The sequence below is a fragment of the Ornithorhynchus anatinus genome, chromosome 2, assembly GCF_004115215.2.
Source record: "Ornithorhynchus anatinus isolate Pmale09 chromosome 2, mOrnAna1.pri.v4, whole genome shotgun sequence".
Taxonomy (NCBI): Eukaryota; Metazoa; Chordata; class Mammalia; order Monotremata; family Ornithorhynchidae; genus Ornithorhynchus; species Ornithorhynchus anatinus.
In genome coordinates, this window is record NC_041729.1 from 87,250,234 (window position 1) to 87,267,674 (window position 17,441).

At 49.1% G+C, this 17,441-nt stretch overlaps 1 protein-coding gene across 4 annotated transcripts in view; it reads left to right on the plus strand.

Annotated features, from left to right (window-relative positions):
* The window catches only part of NHSL1 (NHS like 1), a 158,685-nt gene extending 144,814 nt beyond the window's left edge, over positions 1-13,871 (plus strand). For all 4 annotated transcript variants that reach the window (XM_029051760.2, XM_029051762.2, XM_029051786.2 and 1 more), the window contains 3 exons: positions 4,297-7,674; positions 8,226-8,358; positions 13,090-13,871. In XM_029051760.2, coding sequence (XP_028907593.1) covers positions 4,297-7,674; positions 8,226-8,358; positions 13,090-13,783 — 4,205 coding nt within the window. In that variant the 3' untranslated portion in view covers positions 13,784-13,871. The remainder of the gene's footprint in view (positions 1-4,296; positions 7,675-8,225; positions 8,359-13,089) is intronic.
* Positions 13,872-17,441: the final 3,570 nt, after the last annotated feature.

Genomic DNA, 17,441 nt, shown 5'->3' on the forward strand with positions numbered 1-17,441 from the left:
GGGGGAGGTTAAAGAAGGGAAACAAAATGCTGAAACAGTTCAATGAAGAATTATCACTTAGAACTACAATCCTTGAATCTGGCTAAGTCCTTCCAAAAGACTGGCTAAGCAGCTATCATATCTCACCTATCAGTCTGTGACAGTATTTATTGAGTGTTTTACTGTGCGCAGAGCACTGTACTAATGCTTGGGAAGGTGTAATACAACAGAGTAGGCACATTCTGTGCCCACAAGGAGCTTGCAGTCAAGTCGGGGAGACAGACATTAATATAAATAAATTACAAATATGTACATAAGGGCTGTGGGGGCCTCAGCCCATTGTCTAAATAGTTTAACTCAATTAATAGCTGATCTAGTGACTGGGGAGGAGGAGCCAGGGAAGGGGGAGGTGGGACACTCAGATGAGTCCATTTCAGACTGGCCTCTCTGTCCTCCTTCACTAATGCAATGCTCCCAGTGTCCCCCTGCACCTCCTTTCTGACCCTCAGAGAGGCAATAGCGACCAGAGCCCCTCTCAGAGCCAGCAGCTACGGGGCAGTGGGGGTGGATGCTGATTTAGATTTTTCAGAAACATTCTCTCTCGGTCTCTGGGACCCACTGTGATTTTATTGTGGCAGAAGATTGGCACATCTTCTAATTAGTTAGATCCTGTTTACAGGAATCAATCAGAGAACCCGGCTCATGAACATGCTGTAAATCAACCCCTTCAGCAAGGTAGAGTATGAACAGATGTGGGTGCCCAGGCAGGCCCATAATCCAGTCGGACATAGTAAAGCCAATTTGGCAGCGTGGCTCAGTGGAAAGAGCCGGGCTGGGATGTTAGAGGGGATGGGTTCTAATGCCGGCTCCGTCGCTTGTCAGCTGTGTGACTTTGGGAAGGTCACTTCACTTCTCTGCCCCAGGTCCCTCAACTGTAAAGTTGGCATTAAGACTGTGAGCCCCACAAGGGACAACCTGATCATCTTGTATCCTCCCCAGCGCTTAGAACAGTGCTTTGCACATAGTAAGCGCTTAAATGCCATTATTATTATCTATATCATGTAAACATCTGAAATATCTGACTCGGACCATCTGGGAGTTGATAAGGGTGGAAACGTACTGTTTCTGGGCAGAGGAGAGGGCAGAGTTAGGTCAGGCTAGGATGAGATTAAGACGGACGAGGTCAGTCTGGTGACTGGATTTCTCTCAGCAGTGCTCCTCGGCTTGAGCACAAGAATGGAAGCAGCATTCTGTGGAGGTAATCCCGGGTTGTAGGTAGGTAGTCTGAGAGGGATGGCGGGACAGGAGAATAAGAGTTGAGTTCAGTGAAGAGGGTGGAGTTGAGGATGTGGATTTGTTGCCAAGATAAAGTAGGTTAGGTTGGGTATGGAGACCAAATAGGGCAATGATGACTTGGAATAATTGGGGGGGGGGTCAAAAGATTGGAGGGTTCTATGCAAGTCAGAACAGTTTTGTGAGAAAGGTTGTATTGAGGAGACTATCAGCTCATTGTGGGCAGGGAACATTACTAACCGTTATAGAATAGTCTCTCAGTACAGTGCTCTTCACACAGTAAACGCTCAGTAAATACGATTGATTAATTGAGGTTATGGCCAGAAAGTAGAATTACAAAGTTGTTGAGGTTAGGGATTGTACAATGAGTAAAGATGAGGTAGAACATATGTCCTAGTTGGGAAGTGGGTGAGGTGGGATGGAGCAGGAGGTTGGTAGAGTTCAGGAGTGAGAAGAGCAGAAAAGTTATCGGGAATATCTGTGTGTGTGTTGAAGTCCTTGTGGAGACCTTTTGAGTGATGGCCAAGAAAGAAGAGAGAGCGGATGCAGGTGCAGGAGGGAAGTGAGGAGAGGGGCTCAAGCCCGATGACTTTGATTTTTGTCAACAGCATAAGTAACGTGGTCACTAGGGGTGAGAGAATGGGGAGGTAGGAGCAGTAATCATATTTCCTTGTTCTTAATATTGTGATATTCGAAGTTCTGAATATCTTCAGGGGCTTTGCAAAAATATATTCTCTCACCTTTCAGCTAGAAGTAGCTATTGCCCCTGTTTATGTGTTGAATTGAAGAAAGCTATTGTATTTGCACAGATAATTAGTACTGTGGAAAAAAACTACATTTTGATCTTCAAAAAATAATGAGAGTAAATAACCTCCCAGGTCCAGATATTTTGCAGCTATAGTTATTTATCTTGTCCAGTTGTTCTGATCAAGTTTAATATTCACAGTCTCTTATAGTCTCCTCACTTGGGGTAAATTTCTATACATTGTGATCAGCAAACCTTACAGTGATCCATTTTAAATCACTATCAAGCCCGTTGTCATACACATTTAAAACTTTTTGAAACAGAAATAACTAATATTTGAATCAGATTACTAAATTACTCTGAAGTAATGGCCATATTAACACAAGTTGTGGTTTGAATTGAATAAAAACTCGACTGGTGTTCATTCAGGTTTTTCAGATATTCCATCTTGGAATCATGCACAGAGGAATATAAACTGTCTCCTTCTCCATGTTTAAATTGTTAGACCACTGCCTTACTTGTGGCCAATAAGTAAATTAAAAATTTGTAAAAGGAAACTCACCTCATTAATAAAGCAGAAGCATTTAGGGGTTTGCTGAATTGTAAGCACTGACATTACTGAAATACAGTTCATACTTTGGAAACCACAAATGATTCAAAAGTGGAACCCAGGCAGTGTGATACACTACACATCAGAAACACCCTTCTCAAAAAGATGTTGACTAAACCTCTCACCTTTTGTCCCTTAATATTTAGCTTCCCTCTGTGTTCCACACCAGCTGCTTTGCAGAAGACCTTAATGAATCCCTTGGCCTGTTCCCATTCTTTGCAGTAGGTGTGCCTCAGGAGAAAACTTGACCTTCATCTCTTCTCCATGGGGGCAACTGGGCAGCTTGTCTTCATTATCTTCAGAATTTCTCCCCAGCACTGGGCGGAGAGAAGTAGTATCCAAGCAAATTGGGCTGGGGCTGTGATCGTTTGCCTGTAATTCATACCACCTAGCAGCGCGCTGATAGAAATGCACATTAGCTACGGAATTCTGTTCCCTAACTGTGAGAGAGAAGAGGATTGTGCTCAATCGGGGCATTGGAGGGGAAAAAGGAACAAGGGCTAAAGAAGAGGCAGCTAGCAGACCACGAGTTGCTCATCTTTATCCTCAGGGCTTAGTTCCGGGGACAGCTTGCTTAGTTCACAGCAAGTCCCCTTAGACTTGATCTGAACCATGACTTGATCTGAACCCTTGTGGATACAGCACGGTAGAATAGTTGCCTATACAATAGGTTCTTTCTTGCCCAGACTATACAAAATAGTCACGAGCGGTTGTGCGTTTCTAAGTCTGCTGTAGCGTAATGATTATTATGCATTCTTTGGCTCACCTTAGGTCTGGGTCTGGCTTTCCAAAATGTACTGAAGATTTTTCCTAGGGAAAGGCTAAAATTCAGTCCTGCTTACCCTCCCTTTCCTCTCTGTTTCCCTTCTCTGTATTTACCTGTCAAACAGCTCCCAAGTTCTGTTGTGATTGTTCTAGCCAATAAGTAATGACAATTTGAGGGGATCTGCATTGCATCTGAACTTAGATTTGACACAAGCTCATCTGTTCCTGTTGCTTATTCCCCACCAGAAGTTACATTTTTCTGTCTGTAACACAACAGATTGCAATAAAAATTTTGAATGTCACCAGCAGACGATTATGGCTCAAGATGGAGAATGAAATGTTTGAAACACAGATGGGTCTGTAAATCATATTTTCCCCCCTCTGGAGTTCCTTTATTTTGAATAAAATGATTATTGTTTCTTAACGCTTTATTTCAAGACAGGTGTATAATTACACTCTTCATGACTAAACTGGAAATCATGGGGGCCTTAAGATTAGGAGGTGCACAAACCCTTTGGCTTGGTACATGGGGGTTGAATGTCTCTTTTCATAAGATGCAGATTCTGGGGTCCATGTCTTCAGGGCCCAGTAGGCCTTGACTACTGAAATCTCATGGCACTTTGCTCAGAACTCCGTTCTACTCCTGGAGCGTTTGTTGGGGTTTTTTTTTTAAGTTGTCATTTAGAAAATTAATAACAAGGATTTTTTTTCAGGAGCTGTCTAGAGATATTTTCCCAGCGTAAGTGTGAAAGGGAGATAAAAGCAAAATGGATGGGGAAAGATGGTCATGTGAGAAGGAAAAACTGCTTAGCTGAGCGTGGGTAGAGGTGGGGACTTGGGGTGGAATGGAAATATGGGATATACCCATTGTCAGACAATAATTCAGCTTGTGCTTTGCCCCCAGCTACTGGCGGTGGCCAGAGCGACTTTCGCGGTCACTCTCTGTACGCCCCGGAACACTGCTCCACGCTAGGAAGGATGGATGGCTATCGCTCTGCCCTGCAGCGCTCTGAAACCAGGGACTCCAGCTGCCAGACCGATGAGGTGAAAGTGGTGCCTCCATCCGTGAGAAGAATCAGGGCTCAGAAAGGGCAGGGCATTGCTGCCCAGATGAGCCAGCTGTCCAACTCGTCCAGCAACATGTCGGTGCTGAGCGATTCTGCGGGCATCGTGGGCCCTTCCCGCCTAAGCAGCGAGGTGGGGTTCCATAGCCTCCCACGACCCGGAACCAGGGTATCCCTGCAGCCTCTAGACCGGGCACCGACCGGTTCCGACCCAGCAGAAGACCTGGCCGACCTCCTACCCTTCCAGATGAGTAAAACGCAAGGGGCCGACAGCCCGGTACTCGTGGGATGCGGTCCGTGGACCGGGGCCCTTCCGAGACCTCAATTGCGGGAGCCGGGTCACTTTGAGAGCGAAAAAGGACCCAACCCAGCATGTGTGGTTTCTCCTCACACGACATACTCCACGTGTGTCATACCAAACGCCACGCTGTCCTCCTCTTCAGAGGTCATCGTCATTCATATGACCCAGAGCTCGGGGCAGCCGGACGGTAAGATCGGCAGCTCCTCGTCTTCCGCTAAAACGAAGACCCGAGACTATCCCGCAGCCGTCGGTGCGGTGAAAGATGATCACCAGTCTTCCAGTGGAAATTGGAGCGAGAGCAGCTCTACCCGCCACTCACAGACCTCAGACACCCTCTGCGATCCCGCCATCTGCCCCGGCGCCCCGGGAGACGGTGAGACCGGACCCCAGAACCCGGCCTACGGTTGGAGGAACAACTCAAGTTTTCCCAACCACTCCCAGGACAGCGACGGCAGGAGCGAGTCCAGTGGCTCGGGGGACAGAGGGTATGGCGGCACAGAGCATTGGGCATATAAGTCTCCGGAGAAGGCATCTCCCCTCAGGCCCCCTTACGCCACCCCCGGCTTCTCCACTCCCATAAGTAACAGGAGCAACAGCAGTTTAGACAGGACGTCAGTCAGAGAAGACGCCAGCTCTTTGTATTCGGTGGACCACGACGGCTACTACACCTCCATGCACACCGACTCCGGACTCAAGTCCGGAAGCCGGTACGGGGGCAGTAACGGCTTTGGGCACCCCAGGCCCGGGGCGATGGATGTCCCCGATGGGAAAGCTCCAAAGAACCCCGGGGACCGCACAGACTGCTGCGACCGATCCCTCTCGCGCAACATCTCCTTGAAGAAGGCCAAAAAGCCGCCTCTCCCCCCGTCCCGGACGGACTCCCTCCAGAGGGCCCCCAAGAAAGGGGCCCAGTCGAACGGGCAGGTGCTGAACGAGACGCTCATCGCCACCCTCCAGCACTCCCTGCAGTTAAACCTCCGGTGCCAGGAAGCCAGCTCGCCATCTCAGAGCCCCTGCAGCGACTACGAGGAGCCGTGGCTTCTGCGCTCCCGCAGCCAGAGCACGGTCAGCGCCAGCAGTAGCATGATGTCCGCCATGGCGCCCAACGTGTATTCCCTGTGCCCCGTCACGCCCTCCCAGAGTGACACCAGCAGCGTCCGGTCAGAGTACACGGACCCCTGGGGCTACTACATCGACTACACCGGCGTGCCGGAAGACCCGGCGAAGACCGGGGGGCCGCCCTACCCGCCCGCCGCAGTGGCCCCACCGGGCGACGATCCTGCCAGTCGCCTCCACGATGGGTCTAGGGCGCCTCTGCCACCGGGGCCCGGTGGCGGGGCGGCCAAACCAAAGAACGCTTCTCCGGAGAAGTCTCACAGAGTCACTTCTCCCTCCAGCGGCTACTCTAGCCAGTCCAATACCCCCACCGCCCTCACTCCGGTGCCTGTCTTTTTAAAATCCGCCTCCCCGGGAAACGGGAAGCCGAAGCTCAAACCGAAAGTGCCTGAGAGGAAATCTTCTCTGATCTCGTCCGTGTCCATCTCTTCGTCCTCGACGTCGCTCTCGTCCAACACGTCAGCCGAAGGGAGTGTGAGCGTGAAGAGGTCGGACCCGGTCGTCGGCGCCCCGGCTCCTCCTCCTTCTCCCCCGAGGCCCCCGCGGACTCCCGAGCAGGCCCCTCTCCCTCCTCCTCCCCCCTCGCTGGGTGCCATGGGGCTACCGCCTCAGCCTCCCTCTCCGCTTTTCCCCCCGCCGCCTCCAGAAGCCCTGACGCCTTTCAGTTCTGGGGATCAGGGATTCCCCCCACCACCCCCATCCTTCAGTACAGCCCTGTCAGATTCACCGACTCCCTTCCCATCCCCTCTTTCCCCGCCCGGGCCCTCTTCGGTCCCTCCACCGGCCCCACCGCTTGACCCCAGACTGATGAAAGATGCCCGGCCTTCTTTTAGAAAGCACGACCAGCCAGAGTCGGCCAATGGTACATTAAAGCAGCCTTCCCGGAAGGAGGAAAGTCCCAGACCACCAATGCCCTTAATAACCACTCAAGTCCTGCAGACGGTGCAGTTGAGGCCTGTGAAAAAGACCCCGGGGCCAGAAGTTGCACCGTCAGTTGGGTCCCCAACTGGAACTAAATCTCAGGGAAAAATAACTCCAGGTGTGCCACATTATCCTTTAAAACCATCCCTTCCTCCGAGCGCCCAAAATAGCAGCGAGGAGGAGATCAAAACCCAGGTTGCCAGTGTGAAAAGCACCCCTCCGACTCCCTCTAAGAGCTCACGTTGGGGTCAGCGAGATAACGCAGCTCAGCCCATTGGCCTTCAGAGCCTCGAAGCTGTCGTTCCCCCGGCTCGGCCTTCCGAAGCGCCAGTTGCGGGAACAGACGGGGAGGAAGCTGCTCCGGCCCCGGGGCCGGCCGAGAAGGCTCACCCCGGCCTCAGCCCCGCACGGCTCCAGGAGCGACCGGGCTCTCCGAAGGAGACACGTGGCCCTCCCTCCAGCAGGAAGCCACCCCCAATCTCAAAGAAACCCAAACTGCTCCTCGTGGTGCCACCCCCGCAGATAGATTTCACGGACGAGCAGAAAGCCCAAGCGAGAGAAATAGACAGGAGCACACCCAGTCCGACGAGAAGAAGGACCGGCGCTACGGGCCGCGAAGAGGCGCGAGACTGTTTGGAAGTGGGACCCGGTGCCGATGAGCCGGACTGTGGCAGGGCGGCTCCCGAGGGAGGAGCCGATTCCACCGTCCGTGAGGCAACGGAAGCCAATGCCTCGATGGTACAGCCTGCTGCATCACCAGCTCGAGAAGCTCCTAGACAGGAGGAGGAGACCACTGCCACGGGAAAAAGCGTCCGTTCGGAGAGCGGAAGGGGTCCCGGTGGCCACGGGGACCTCCCCCCGTCCCAGGAGGATGGAAGGGGTAAGTCTCGCTTTCCTCTTTCATTCTCCAGACTTTTCAAGGGCGGCCAAAGCCCCCAGAGCCTTCGGGGTCTTATCCCTAAAGAGTGAGGTGAGAGGCGATTGAGAGCCCCAAATCAGTGACGTTCGGGTTTTGGATCTCCTGTTCTCTCGTAGGGAGATGGGCAGAGTAAAGTCGAGAGCAAAGCGGAAGCGGGGAAGTTTTCAGAAGGATTTCATGATGCTTATATAGAGCATCACGGACCCATTTCAGAACAGTGTACAGTCGAAAGAATGGCAGTCAATCTCCATAGAATTTACAGGAAGGCTTAAGAAAGGCTTTCTGCTCGCCGGCAAAAACGAACATGGGAATTCCTGTCAGGCAGCTCCCTTGACGTTTCCCCCCTCATCCCCCTTTCTTTCCGTTCTCATTGAAAATCAAACCGCGGACCGCTGGGTACTCCCTGTGGCGTTTGCATTTTGTCGAACGGCAGTGAGGATGATGTCGGTGGTTCGCCTGCAGAGTGAAACTCAAATGATTTCCATGATGTGTTCCCGCTTGCTCCTCTGCAGCCGGGGTGTTTGAGGTGGATTCCGCCAGCCCTGCCTCCCAGCCTGGTACCAGCGGTAAGGAAGAAGACGGTGATGAGGTGATGACTCCAAGTAGACCGAGAACTACGGAAGACCTATTTGCAGCGATTCACAGGTACCGGGAAGGCATTTCCTTTTGTCTAGTTCGGCTGTCCCCCTTTCCCTTTTCAAAACAAGCCCCCTTCACTGTTAAAGGGGAACCGTGGAATCCCCACACAACTTAAGGGCCCCTCTGTGCTAGTCATTTTATTTCACAGTCTCTTCTCGGAAAGGAGGACTGAAAATTTATTTCAGCTGCTTTTGATTGTCTGCAAGTTGTCCACCTGGAAACTTTTTTTTTTTTTAAGAGGTCATGTCGTGTCTACTTGGTGCTGTTCTTTTACCTGCCTGATTAACTTCACTCTTGCTTTCTATGTATCTCTGTTTTCATTCCCCTTTCCCCTTTACTCTCCTTCGCCGGTTGTATGGTGCAGTTTGGGACAGAGGCTCACCGCTAATGCTTCCTGGCAAGCATGGCTTAAACTGGCAAGTAACCCGGTCTGTCGGTCATATGACAAACTATATGACAAGAGTTGGATTATAGAGAATCATAATCCAGTCCTGGATGAGATGTGTGGCACGTTGGCTTGGGGATTTAAAAAGCACGATGTAGGTTGAGGGTAGTCATTCCCTACCCGTAGATGTTAGCTTTTCGTTCCGCTTCACTGGAAAGATCGATTTTTTCCGATGAAGTTTTAATCGTTTGAGCTTTTCAACAAAGAGCAGGAAAAGCCTCAAAACAGGAGGTAGTCAATAAATTAAAAATCATTTAGATTTTTGAAGTGTGCTCGTGGCACCATCTAGTGGCAACGGGCATTTAAAAAAATGAGTCCCTCTGTGGATTTGCCGTGGCAGTTTATGTGTAACCCCTAAAATGGATGTCCCTGGATTTGAAGTTTTAAGCCTGCTGACATTTTTTTCTCTTCCCCCGTCTTGGCATGTGGCAATATGCTGAGACATCTCTGTTGAATGGCATTAATGTCACTCAGCGGGTAACAGACTCCGAAACCTTTGAATTATTTCACTTCGGAGACAAAACCATAGAAAAAAAAAGTCCACGTACCATTGTGTGAAATAGCATTGTCAGCCACCCCGCTGCTTCGAAAAATGTATCTCCAGAGGCCCCAGAATGTGTTGAACTGCTCGGTGCCGACCACCTCCAAGTTTTCCGACGCAACGCAGACGCATCCCATTTTGGACAACTCCAAAGGAAAAATATACATCTTTGAAAGAGTAGTGAATTCTAAGTAGTGAAATCGCCAACGTGCGGAAGAAGTCCACTCTCTGTCCCTTCTCTGTAACTTCTGGGGGAAAATCGCCTCTCCGGTTTTCTTGTGGTTTCTATTTAGCCTTAGGTGTGGATTCCTAGCACTAAGAACCTAGGAAACTTTAGATTGTTCCCCTTCAGCATCTTCATCCAACGCCCTTGTGCCTCATCGAAAGAACAGTGCATCCCCTGAGCCTAGTTCCAGGGGCACCTGAGCACCCGTGTTCTTTGAGTTTCAGTGGTACAAGAGTTGGAAATCACACTGTGCTGTGGGTATCTGGTGTGGCATTTCCTGGGAGGTCACATAAGCCAACACATTTGATTCTTATCGATTTGGAGTAGGGCCGGTTGCTCGCCAAGTGCTTGGGCACAGAAACCCAACCCCTGATTCCTGGGGGTGACCGTCATCTCATCTCTGTCATAGGTTGAATGAAACGCGTGCTTTCCTTAAGAATATTGTGCACACTTCCCACCCTTAATCAAGTTCTCTTATAGCACGGGGATTACATTTTTAATGAACCCCACACACGCCAAGGAATTCCAGCGTTGTGATATACTGTGTCCGATGCCAAACGTGTGCTCAACCGTTTCTCTCAACATAGCGCCACCTTCTCTCCAGATTGTCTGAAGTGCGTTCCCTAATGCTCCAGCAGTGTTCTCTCCAAAACGTGTGGTGAAAACCCATGTTGTGGAAGAACCGATGGTATGTTCGCTTATGGCATTCGTCCTTTAGTGGCATCCAATCTCGTTGATTTACTTCCCTGCGAATGATGCCTGGGTAATGGAGAGTGAGAAATGAGCCTTCCATATTGATAGAGATTTAACACCACAAGGTATGAACAAACTGAAAAGAAGCCTTGGATGTAACCAGCTGTGTAAAACCAAATCTGCTTCCCACACCCCTGTGATGACTTTTTGTCACCTAGGCAATCAAAATCCATCCCAGGGGTGTGGGATCACAGCACTTTTGTTCTTATATTCTATGTCTCCTAAGATCATCGTCTAAAAATAAAGATTCTTCAGGCGCTCCAATTGCAGAATGAGCTTTCGTCCTGCAAGTCAACCGACTTTAGATTTTAGAACAGATGGAATCTTGCGGCACCAGCCGAGGTGTGAATGTCTCAGATTCACTGAGACCATTAATTCCGAAGCCTGGCATTAACTACTTAAATGCTTACCCTAGTCAAACCACCTCATCAGAAAAACAATATTTTCTTTTTAGTCATGTGTGATATACATTTGTGAGGCTTAGATGCCAAAGAAGAAAGCTTTTTAGAAACTTGAAACAGATTACGTCGTTATTTTGAGAGAACCAGCCATATCTGCCAAATTTGTTGCCGCGCTCAAACCCGAATTAGTGGAAAAGGGCAAAGAAGATGACATAATTGAGCTGGTATTTTATTATAGCATCACTTTTAGGACCCTGTGAAATAGGAGTAGAAAACTCCATTCACATTTGCACTGATGTGAGCTGAGCCCCATCAAGCAAATTGAAAACTGGCTGAAGGATTGTAAACAAAGGGTAATGAGATGCATTCTTGCCATTATATAAATGCTACACTAGAGAAATACCCTCTTGGAATAAATTGAATAGAAGGTGTTCTTGGGAAGGATAAAATAGAAAAGTAAACTTTCTTTAGACCAGCACTCAGAACTGTGCTTGTCATGTAGCAAGTGCTTAACAAATACCATCACTATAATTATTATTACGAAGTTGCTCCAGCAAAAATAACCACTAAGGAAGGTAAATACCTAAATTGAGAAATTTAGCTAGATCGTAAGCGTCTTGAGGACAGTGATTGTTCATTCATTGTCTTTCATTCAATCATATTTATTGAGCGCTCATTCAGTCTTCAATTGTCATATTTATTGAGCCTTTCCTCTGTATTAGGCACTTGGAGAGTACAATATAACATTAAACGGACACATCATCTGCTCACAGCGAGCTTACAGTCTAGAGGGGGAGACATACATTAATATAAATAAATAAAGATATTCAGTCATTTATTAAGCGCTTACTGTGTGCAAAGCACTGTACTAAGCATTATCTATATATAAATTATAGATTGGGTTTACGTACTTGATTCTCTCAAGTGTCTAGTACTATACATACAGTAAATGTTCAATAAATACCACTGATGGATTGATTGATAGCCTCGAATGAAGAGCAGCATTGTACGGTGGAAAGTAGCGTATGGTCGTTGTGGGCAGAGAATATGTCTGTTTATTGTTGTATGGTACTCTCCCCAGCGCTTAGTGCATTTCTCTGCACACAGTAGACGCTCAATAAATACAACTGAATGAATGAACGGACAGACGGCTTTCTGTCAGGTGAAGGAAATGCTACGAGAGGAGCAGCAGCCGTTCCACACCCTGCCCACTAGTCTTTTCCTAATCACTACTCAAAAAGTACCTTACCCTGCCAGCAGGATTTATCATCTGGTTTGCTTAAAAGACACCCAATGAAATGCCATTGAAAAGATACTCCTAACTCTTTTCTCTAATAGCTCTCCTAGCTAGAGCTGCTCCTCCAAACCTTTGGCTCTGATGTCAGGAGCAGAATTTGCACTGGACGGATCATTGCTCTGACCCTGCAGTAGCACTGCTTATGGTCTTTAGGTAGAGAACACATTGATAGCAGTAACCTGGAAACCATGATTTCGGGAGATAAAGGAGCACTTAAAAAGAGATCGGCAATGGGAAATAACCCATTGATGATGATGATGATAATTATGGTATTTGTTAAGCTCTTACTATGTGCAAAGTACTGTCCTAAGTACTGGGGTAGATTCAAGGTAATCAGGTTGGATGCAGTCCCCGTCCCATATGGGGTGCAAAGCCTTAATCCCCATTTTACAGATGAGGAAACTGAGGCACAGGAAAGTTAAGTTACACCGGACAAGTGGATTAGAACCCATGTCTTCTGACTTCCAAGTCCGCCCTCTCGCCACTAGGCCATGCTGCTTCCAAGAGTCGAGTTCTCTGAACACTCCTGGGCCACGTCCCCGAAATGTTCCATTTTCCCCTCCTTCCCCCGCCCCCTTGGAAGGTTGGTCGGGTTCTGACCTCGACCCTAAAAAAAGCAACTTAATAAATCAGGAGAAAGGCATCAGGGAGGAAAGCAATATTGGAAAACAGATATCGCCTGAACAACCCACAGTCCCGTGGCAAATCGGTCATAAAGAAGCAGCATGGCCTAGTGGATAGAAGATGGGCTGGAGTCTGAAGGACCTGGGTTCTAGTCCCAGCTCTGCCGAGTGTCAGTGTGACGTTGGGCAAGTCACTTCACTTCTCTGTGCCTTGGTTCCCACATCTGTAAAATGGCATTTAACTGTGAGCCCGGTGCGGGACATGAACTGTGTCCAACCTGATTAGCTTGTTTCTACCGCAGTGCTGAATACAGTGCCTGGCACATAGTAAGGGCTTAACAAATACGATAAAGAAAAAAAAGCTAGTGCGAACGTGGATGGCATCTCCTAGTCTGGTGGAACTGACTTTTTTTGTTGTTGGTCTTTTTTCCTGTTCGTTGGCACGTTTCAGATCCAAAAGGAAAGTCCTTGGCCGTAAAGACTCTGATGAGGACCACTCCCGGAACCATTCCCCCTCGCCCCCGGTGACCCCGACCAGCGCGGCCCCCACCCTCGCCTCCCTAAAGCAGCCGGGCTCCATTCAGCGAAGCCTCCGCAAGAGCAGCACCAGCAGCGACAACTTCAAAGCCTTATTGCTGAAGAAGGGCAGCCGCTCCGACACCGGCTCCCGCATGTCCGCGGCCGAGATGCTGAAGACCACGGACCCGCGGTCCCAGAGGGCCAAGGCGGAGCCCTCTCCGGACAGCCCCGACGGGCGGTCCCCGAGCGGGACCCGCAGGGCCCAGGAGGAGTGGGTCAAGACCGAAGGCCTCATGCCCCGGAGCCTGTCCTTCTCCGGCGCCCGCTACGGCCGGAGCCGGACCCCTCCCTCGGCCGCCAGCAGCCGGTACAGCCTGCGGAACCGGATCCAGAGCAGCCCCATGACCGTCATCTCGGAGGGAGACGGAGAGGGGGCGGAGGGCGCGGACGGCCGAGGCCGCCGGACTCCGGGGGCCGGCAGGGAGGAGCCGCTCGGCCGGTGCCCCGGCGGCGAGACCCCGCTGGACGACAGAGCCGACGCCACGGAGGCCGCCGCGTCGAGCCCCCTGGGGCCGGCCGCCAGGACCGGTCAGAGTGCCATGGGCCCGTCACCAGAGGAGAGCTAGGGGCGAAGCGTCAGGGAACTCTTGGTGGTGGTCTTCCAGACGTCGCCTGCCGGGGGTGTCGGGGCGGGTTCGAGAGCGGGCCATCCACCCCGAGATCGGAACAGTTCACGCGGCTGAGCGTCGATCGCGTGGGCGCCGTGTTCGTGCCGCATATGCCGGACCGTTGCATGCTAGGAACGCGGAGGACCTGTGGGGCACCGGAGCGCCACGGCTTGAAGCAAGTAGAAGCTCAACGTCCTTCACGGGGGATGTTGGGAATCTGCCGGGGGACGACGGGAGGGGAGCGTGTGTGTTTTTGCAAACCCTTTCCTGTAGTAGCAAGGAAGCGGTTGGAAGAGGAGAGGAGCACAACACACGCCCGGACGGAGGGCTGGAAGCTTCGTGGAACCGGGTGGCAGTTGCTTTTTGAAAGTCTGATGTTTATGAAGCCTCTGAGTTCCATACACGGGGAGCGGACGGCCGAGGCTGCCGAGAGGTGGTGGTTCAGCTGCCGTGAAGGAGTATGGGCCCTTGGGTGCTGGAGTTTGAGCATAACAGGAGTAACATAAAAGTTGGTAATGGGGAGGGTCGTGAATTGGTCCAGGTACTTTTTTTTTTTTTCTGGGAAAAAAGGTTTTTGGTTTGTTTCTTTTTTGGGTAAAAAAATAACAAAGGCATGTGAAAATGGCACCCTTGTTTGGTGTAGGCTGCTGTGCAGCCACACACGCACCACCCCCATCATCTTGATTTTTAGATGAGTGTTTCAGAGTGAGTCTCCTCCTTGAATCAAAGCAAGATGTCTTTTGGAGAGCTTTGAAATGACTGTAGGCAAAGAGTGCAGTGGAAACGAGAGGGAGAGAAGAGTAAGTAATACACTGACAGGATTTGAGTTTCCTGTTTAATACAATTTTCAGAATTAAAATTGAAAACTTGCACTATAGAACGGTGGGTGGAGCTTTTCTTTGCAAACTATATAAACTATATTTTGCCAGAAGTTGTCTTCTACTTAGCAGAATGGAAAGTTTTCATTGTAACTTTTAGCACTTGAAATGTCCACATTTGCTAACTTTTGGTTACCAAAGAATGTTATGGCTATTTCCTTTTGAGCTGCCTGCAGGGTTTCTTTAAAAAAAAAAAAGGCAAAAAAAACCCCACCTTCATAATTAGGGTTTATTTTAATCTTTGGATAGTTTAATAAGACTGGGAAGAGAATGCCAGATTGCTCGTGTTGTAAAAGGAACAATTGTTCAATTGACACATCAGCTTGAGTTCCCCCCAGAAAGAAAAAAAATGTTCTTAAAGTCATGACATTATTTGGTTTGTGCAGTTTTTATATTGTCTGTAAATAGCTGAAGTTGTCAAATACCTTTTACTCTTCCCCCATTTAGAATTTATACATTTTTAGCCTTTAAAAACTGGTGTAGATTATTTATTTTAGTGAACTACGCTTGTGATCCCTACCTCCTCTTCACTGGCCTTTTGACTCCCTTATTTGTTTGTCATGTAAATTCAGGGGCCTTCACTTAATGCCCTCTTTATAAGAGGGATGCTGACAACAATGCTGTGACACTCTGCTTAAGTAAAATGAGGCTGCCAGTTGTTCTCCAGGTCTTTGGTATTCACAAGTCACCCACAAGTTGCTGGGATCTTTTGCACCTGCAAATTTCTCCATCAGACACCTGTAGCCCTTGCTGCTAATCCCCCTCCCGGCAGTTGGCTGCAAGGGAATATAACAAAAGGTGCCGAAGACCTGCTGCGTAGGAGAATCCCTCCTCTTTTTCCCCTCCCCATGCCCCATCCCATTTTTGATCTGCATTTGAGGAACACCTAGAGGGCATGAAGGCACTTTCCCTCTTTCCCTAGGAGATGGTTGTTTCCATCTGGCCACTCAATCCAGCTTCTGGATCTCCCTCAACCTCACCGAGAGAAGTCTGTCGGGCAAAACGCTGGAAATGTGAAGGCTTACTCGCGCCTTGGTGGTGGGGACGGTGGTGGTGATGTGACTAAACGTTAAGGGACTAAGTTTGCTGACTACCTGAAAAGCTCAGAAGTGGTTTTGAATTTGGGGCTGTAGCACTCAGTACATCAGGATTTCTCATGTTGGCGGTTAAGTAATAAATACGAAGCCTACTTTTGACTGCTGTCAAAAATTTCTTAAAATTGTACAAAAACACGTTTGAAATGTTTTAATAAAATAAAGGTAAAGTATATATTTAAAACTCTTCCGTGTGAAAAAAGCAATGAAGTGTTTTACTTGGAGGAGGATTGCCTGGGGCTCAGGTGCCAGGAGGCAGCACAGCAGTTAGAAACCAGGGCTGCACTAAGAATAGCAGATTGGGACAGATGTTGAAGAATTCCCGTAGGCCCCCTAATAGCCAGAAGCCAAATCCTAATGTCAAACAGCAGGAAACAAGAATTTTACTTGAAGGGGCAACAAGCACCAGAGTCGATAAATGATCTGGCCATCCTGCGACTTTTCTGTGGCTTTGATCAGTCTAGTTTGAAGCTCTATAAGGCAGGGATCCTGAGGGACTGACTGATTTTACCCTCAGAAACTTCACATAGGTGAATGGCAACTTTTCTAGAGAAGATGGGAAAGCAGGGTGAAGGAGCACGTCCTAGTGGAAAGAGAAGGGGGCCTGGGAGCCAGAGGATCTGGGTTCCAAACCCACCTCCGCCACTTGTCTGCTCTGTTACCTTGGGCGATCATTTCATTTCTCTGTGCCTCAGATACCTCATCTGTAAAATGCAGATTGAAACCGTGAGTCTCATGGGGGACGTAGCCGACCTGAATAGTCGGTATCTACCCCAGTGTTGAGTACAGCACCTGCCCCATAGTAAGCACTTAAGTACCATTCAAACAGATAGTTTACTGTCCCTTTCCCCTTGAAGGTTGTAAACTCCTGGTGGGCAGGGAATGTGTCTAACAACTCTTATTGTACTTGCTCAAGTGCTCTGTACAGAGTAAGCACTCAATTAATGCCAATTAATTGATGAGAGTCCCACCTGCCTGGGAAAGGGACAGCAAAGGCCTTTAAAAAAAAATAATTCACACTTCATACCAGGAGGCTGCCAGGAAAGACATTTGGTCTGTCTTTGCAGATAAGCATCTACTCGGGCTCTGAAACAGTATGGCAGGCAGATGCCCTCTCCCATCACAGAATATTGCTGGAGATCCAACCTCCCCTGCCAGACTGGAGAGATAGGGAGAAGGAAGCACCAGCACTCTCGGCTGTCATCCCGATTGAGACTTTGGCCATAACAAAGGAGGACTAAGAGGAAAAAAGACGGAGGCCCAGTCTTTCCTTGCAGGTTCAGGATCATGGAAAAACCCTTCCCTATTCCTGCGGGCAAGAAGCAAGCATTAAAGACCTGTGGGTGACCTCTGGCTTAAGCACTTCCAGGATGTAAAGGCTCCTGAGGTGATGATGTACTTGGCATCTGGAATACTTGGTATCCCAAAAGGTTGTTTGCAGAATCTGACCTCCCTCTGCCCAAGAGTGTTCTGCTAGGACTCTCTGGGTGTCCTATACAATCAATCAAGCAATGGTATTAATTGAGTGCTTTCTGCATGCAGAGCACTGCTCTAAACACTTGAGAGAGTACAAAAGGTAAGTTGGTACCCTATACTATTTTTTTTAAAAATGGCATTGAAGTGCTTACTATATGCCAGGCACTA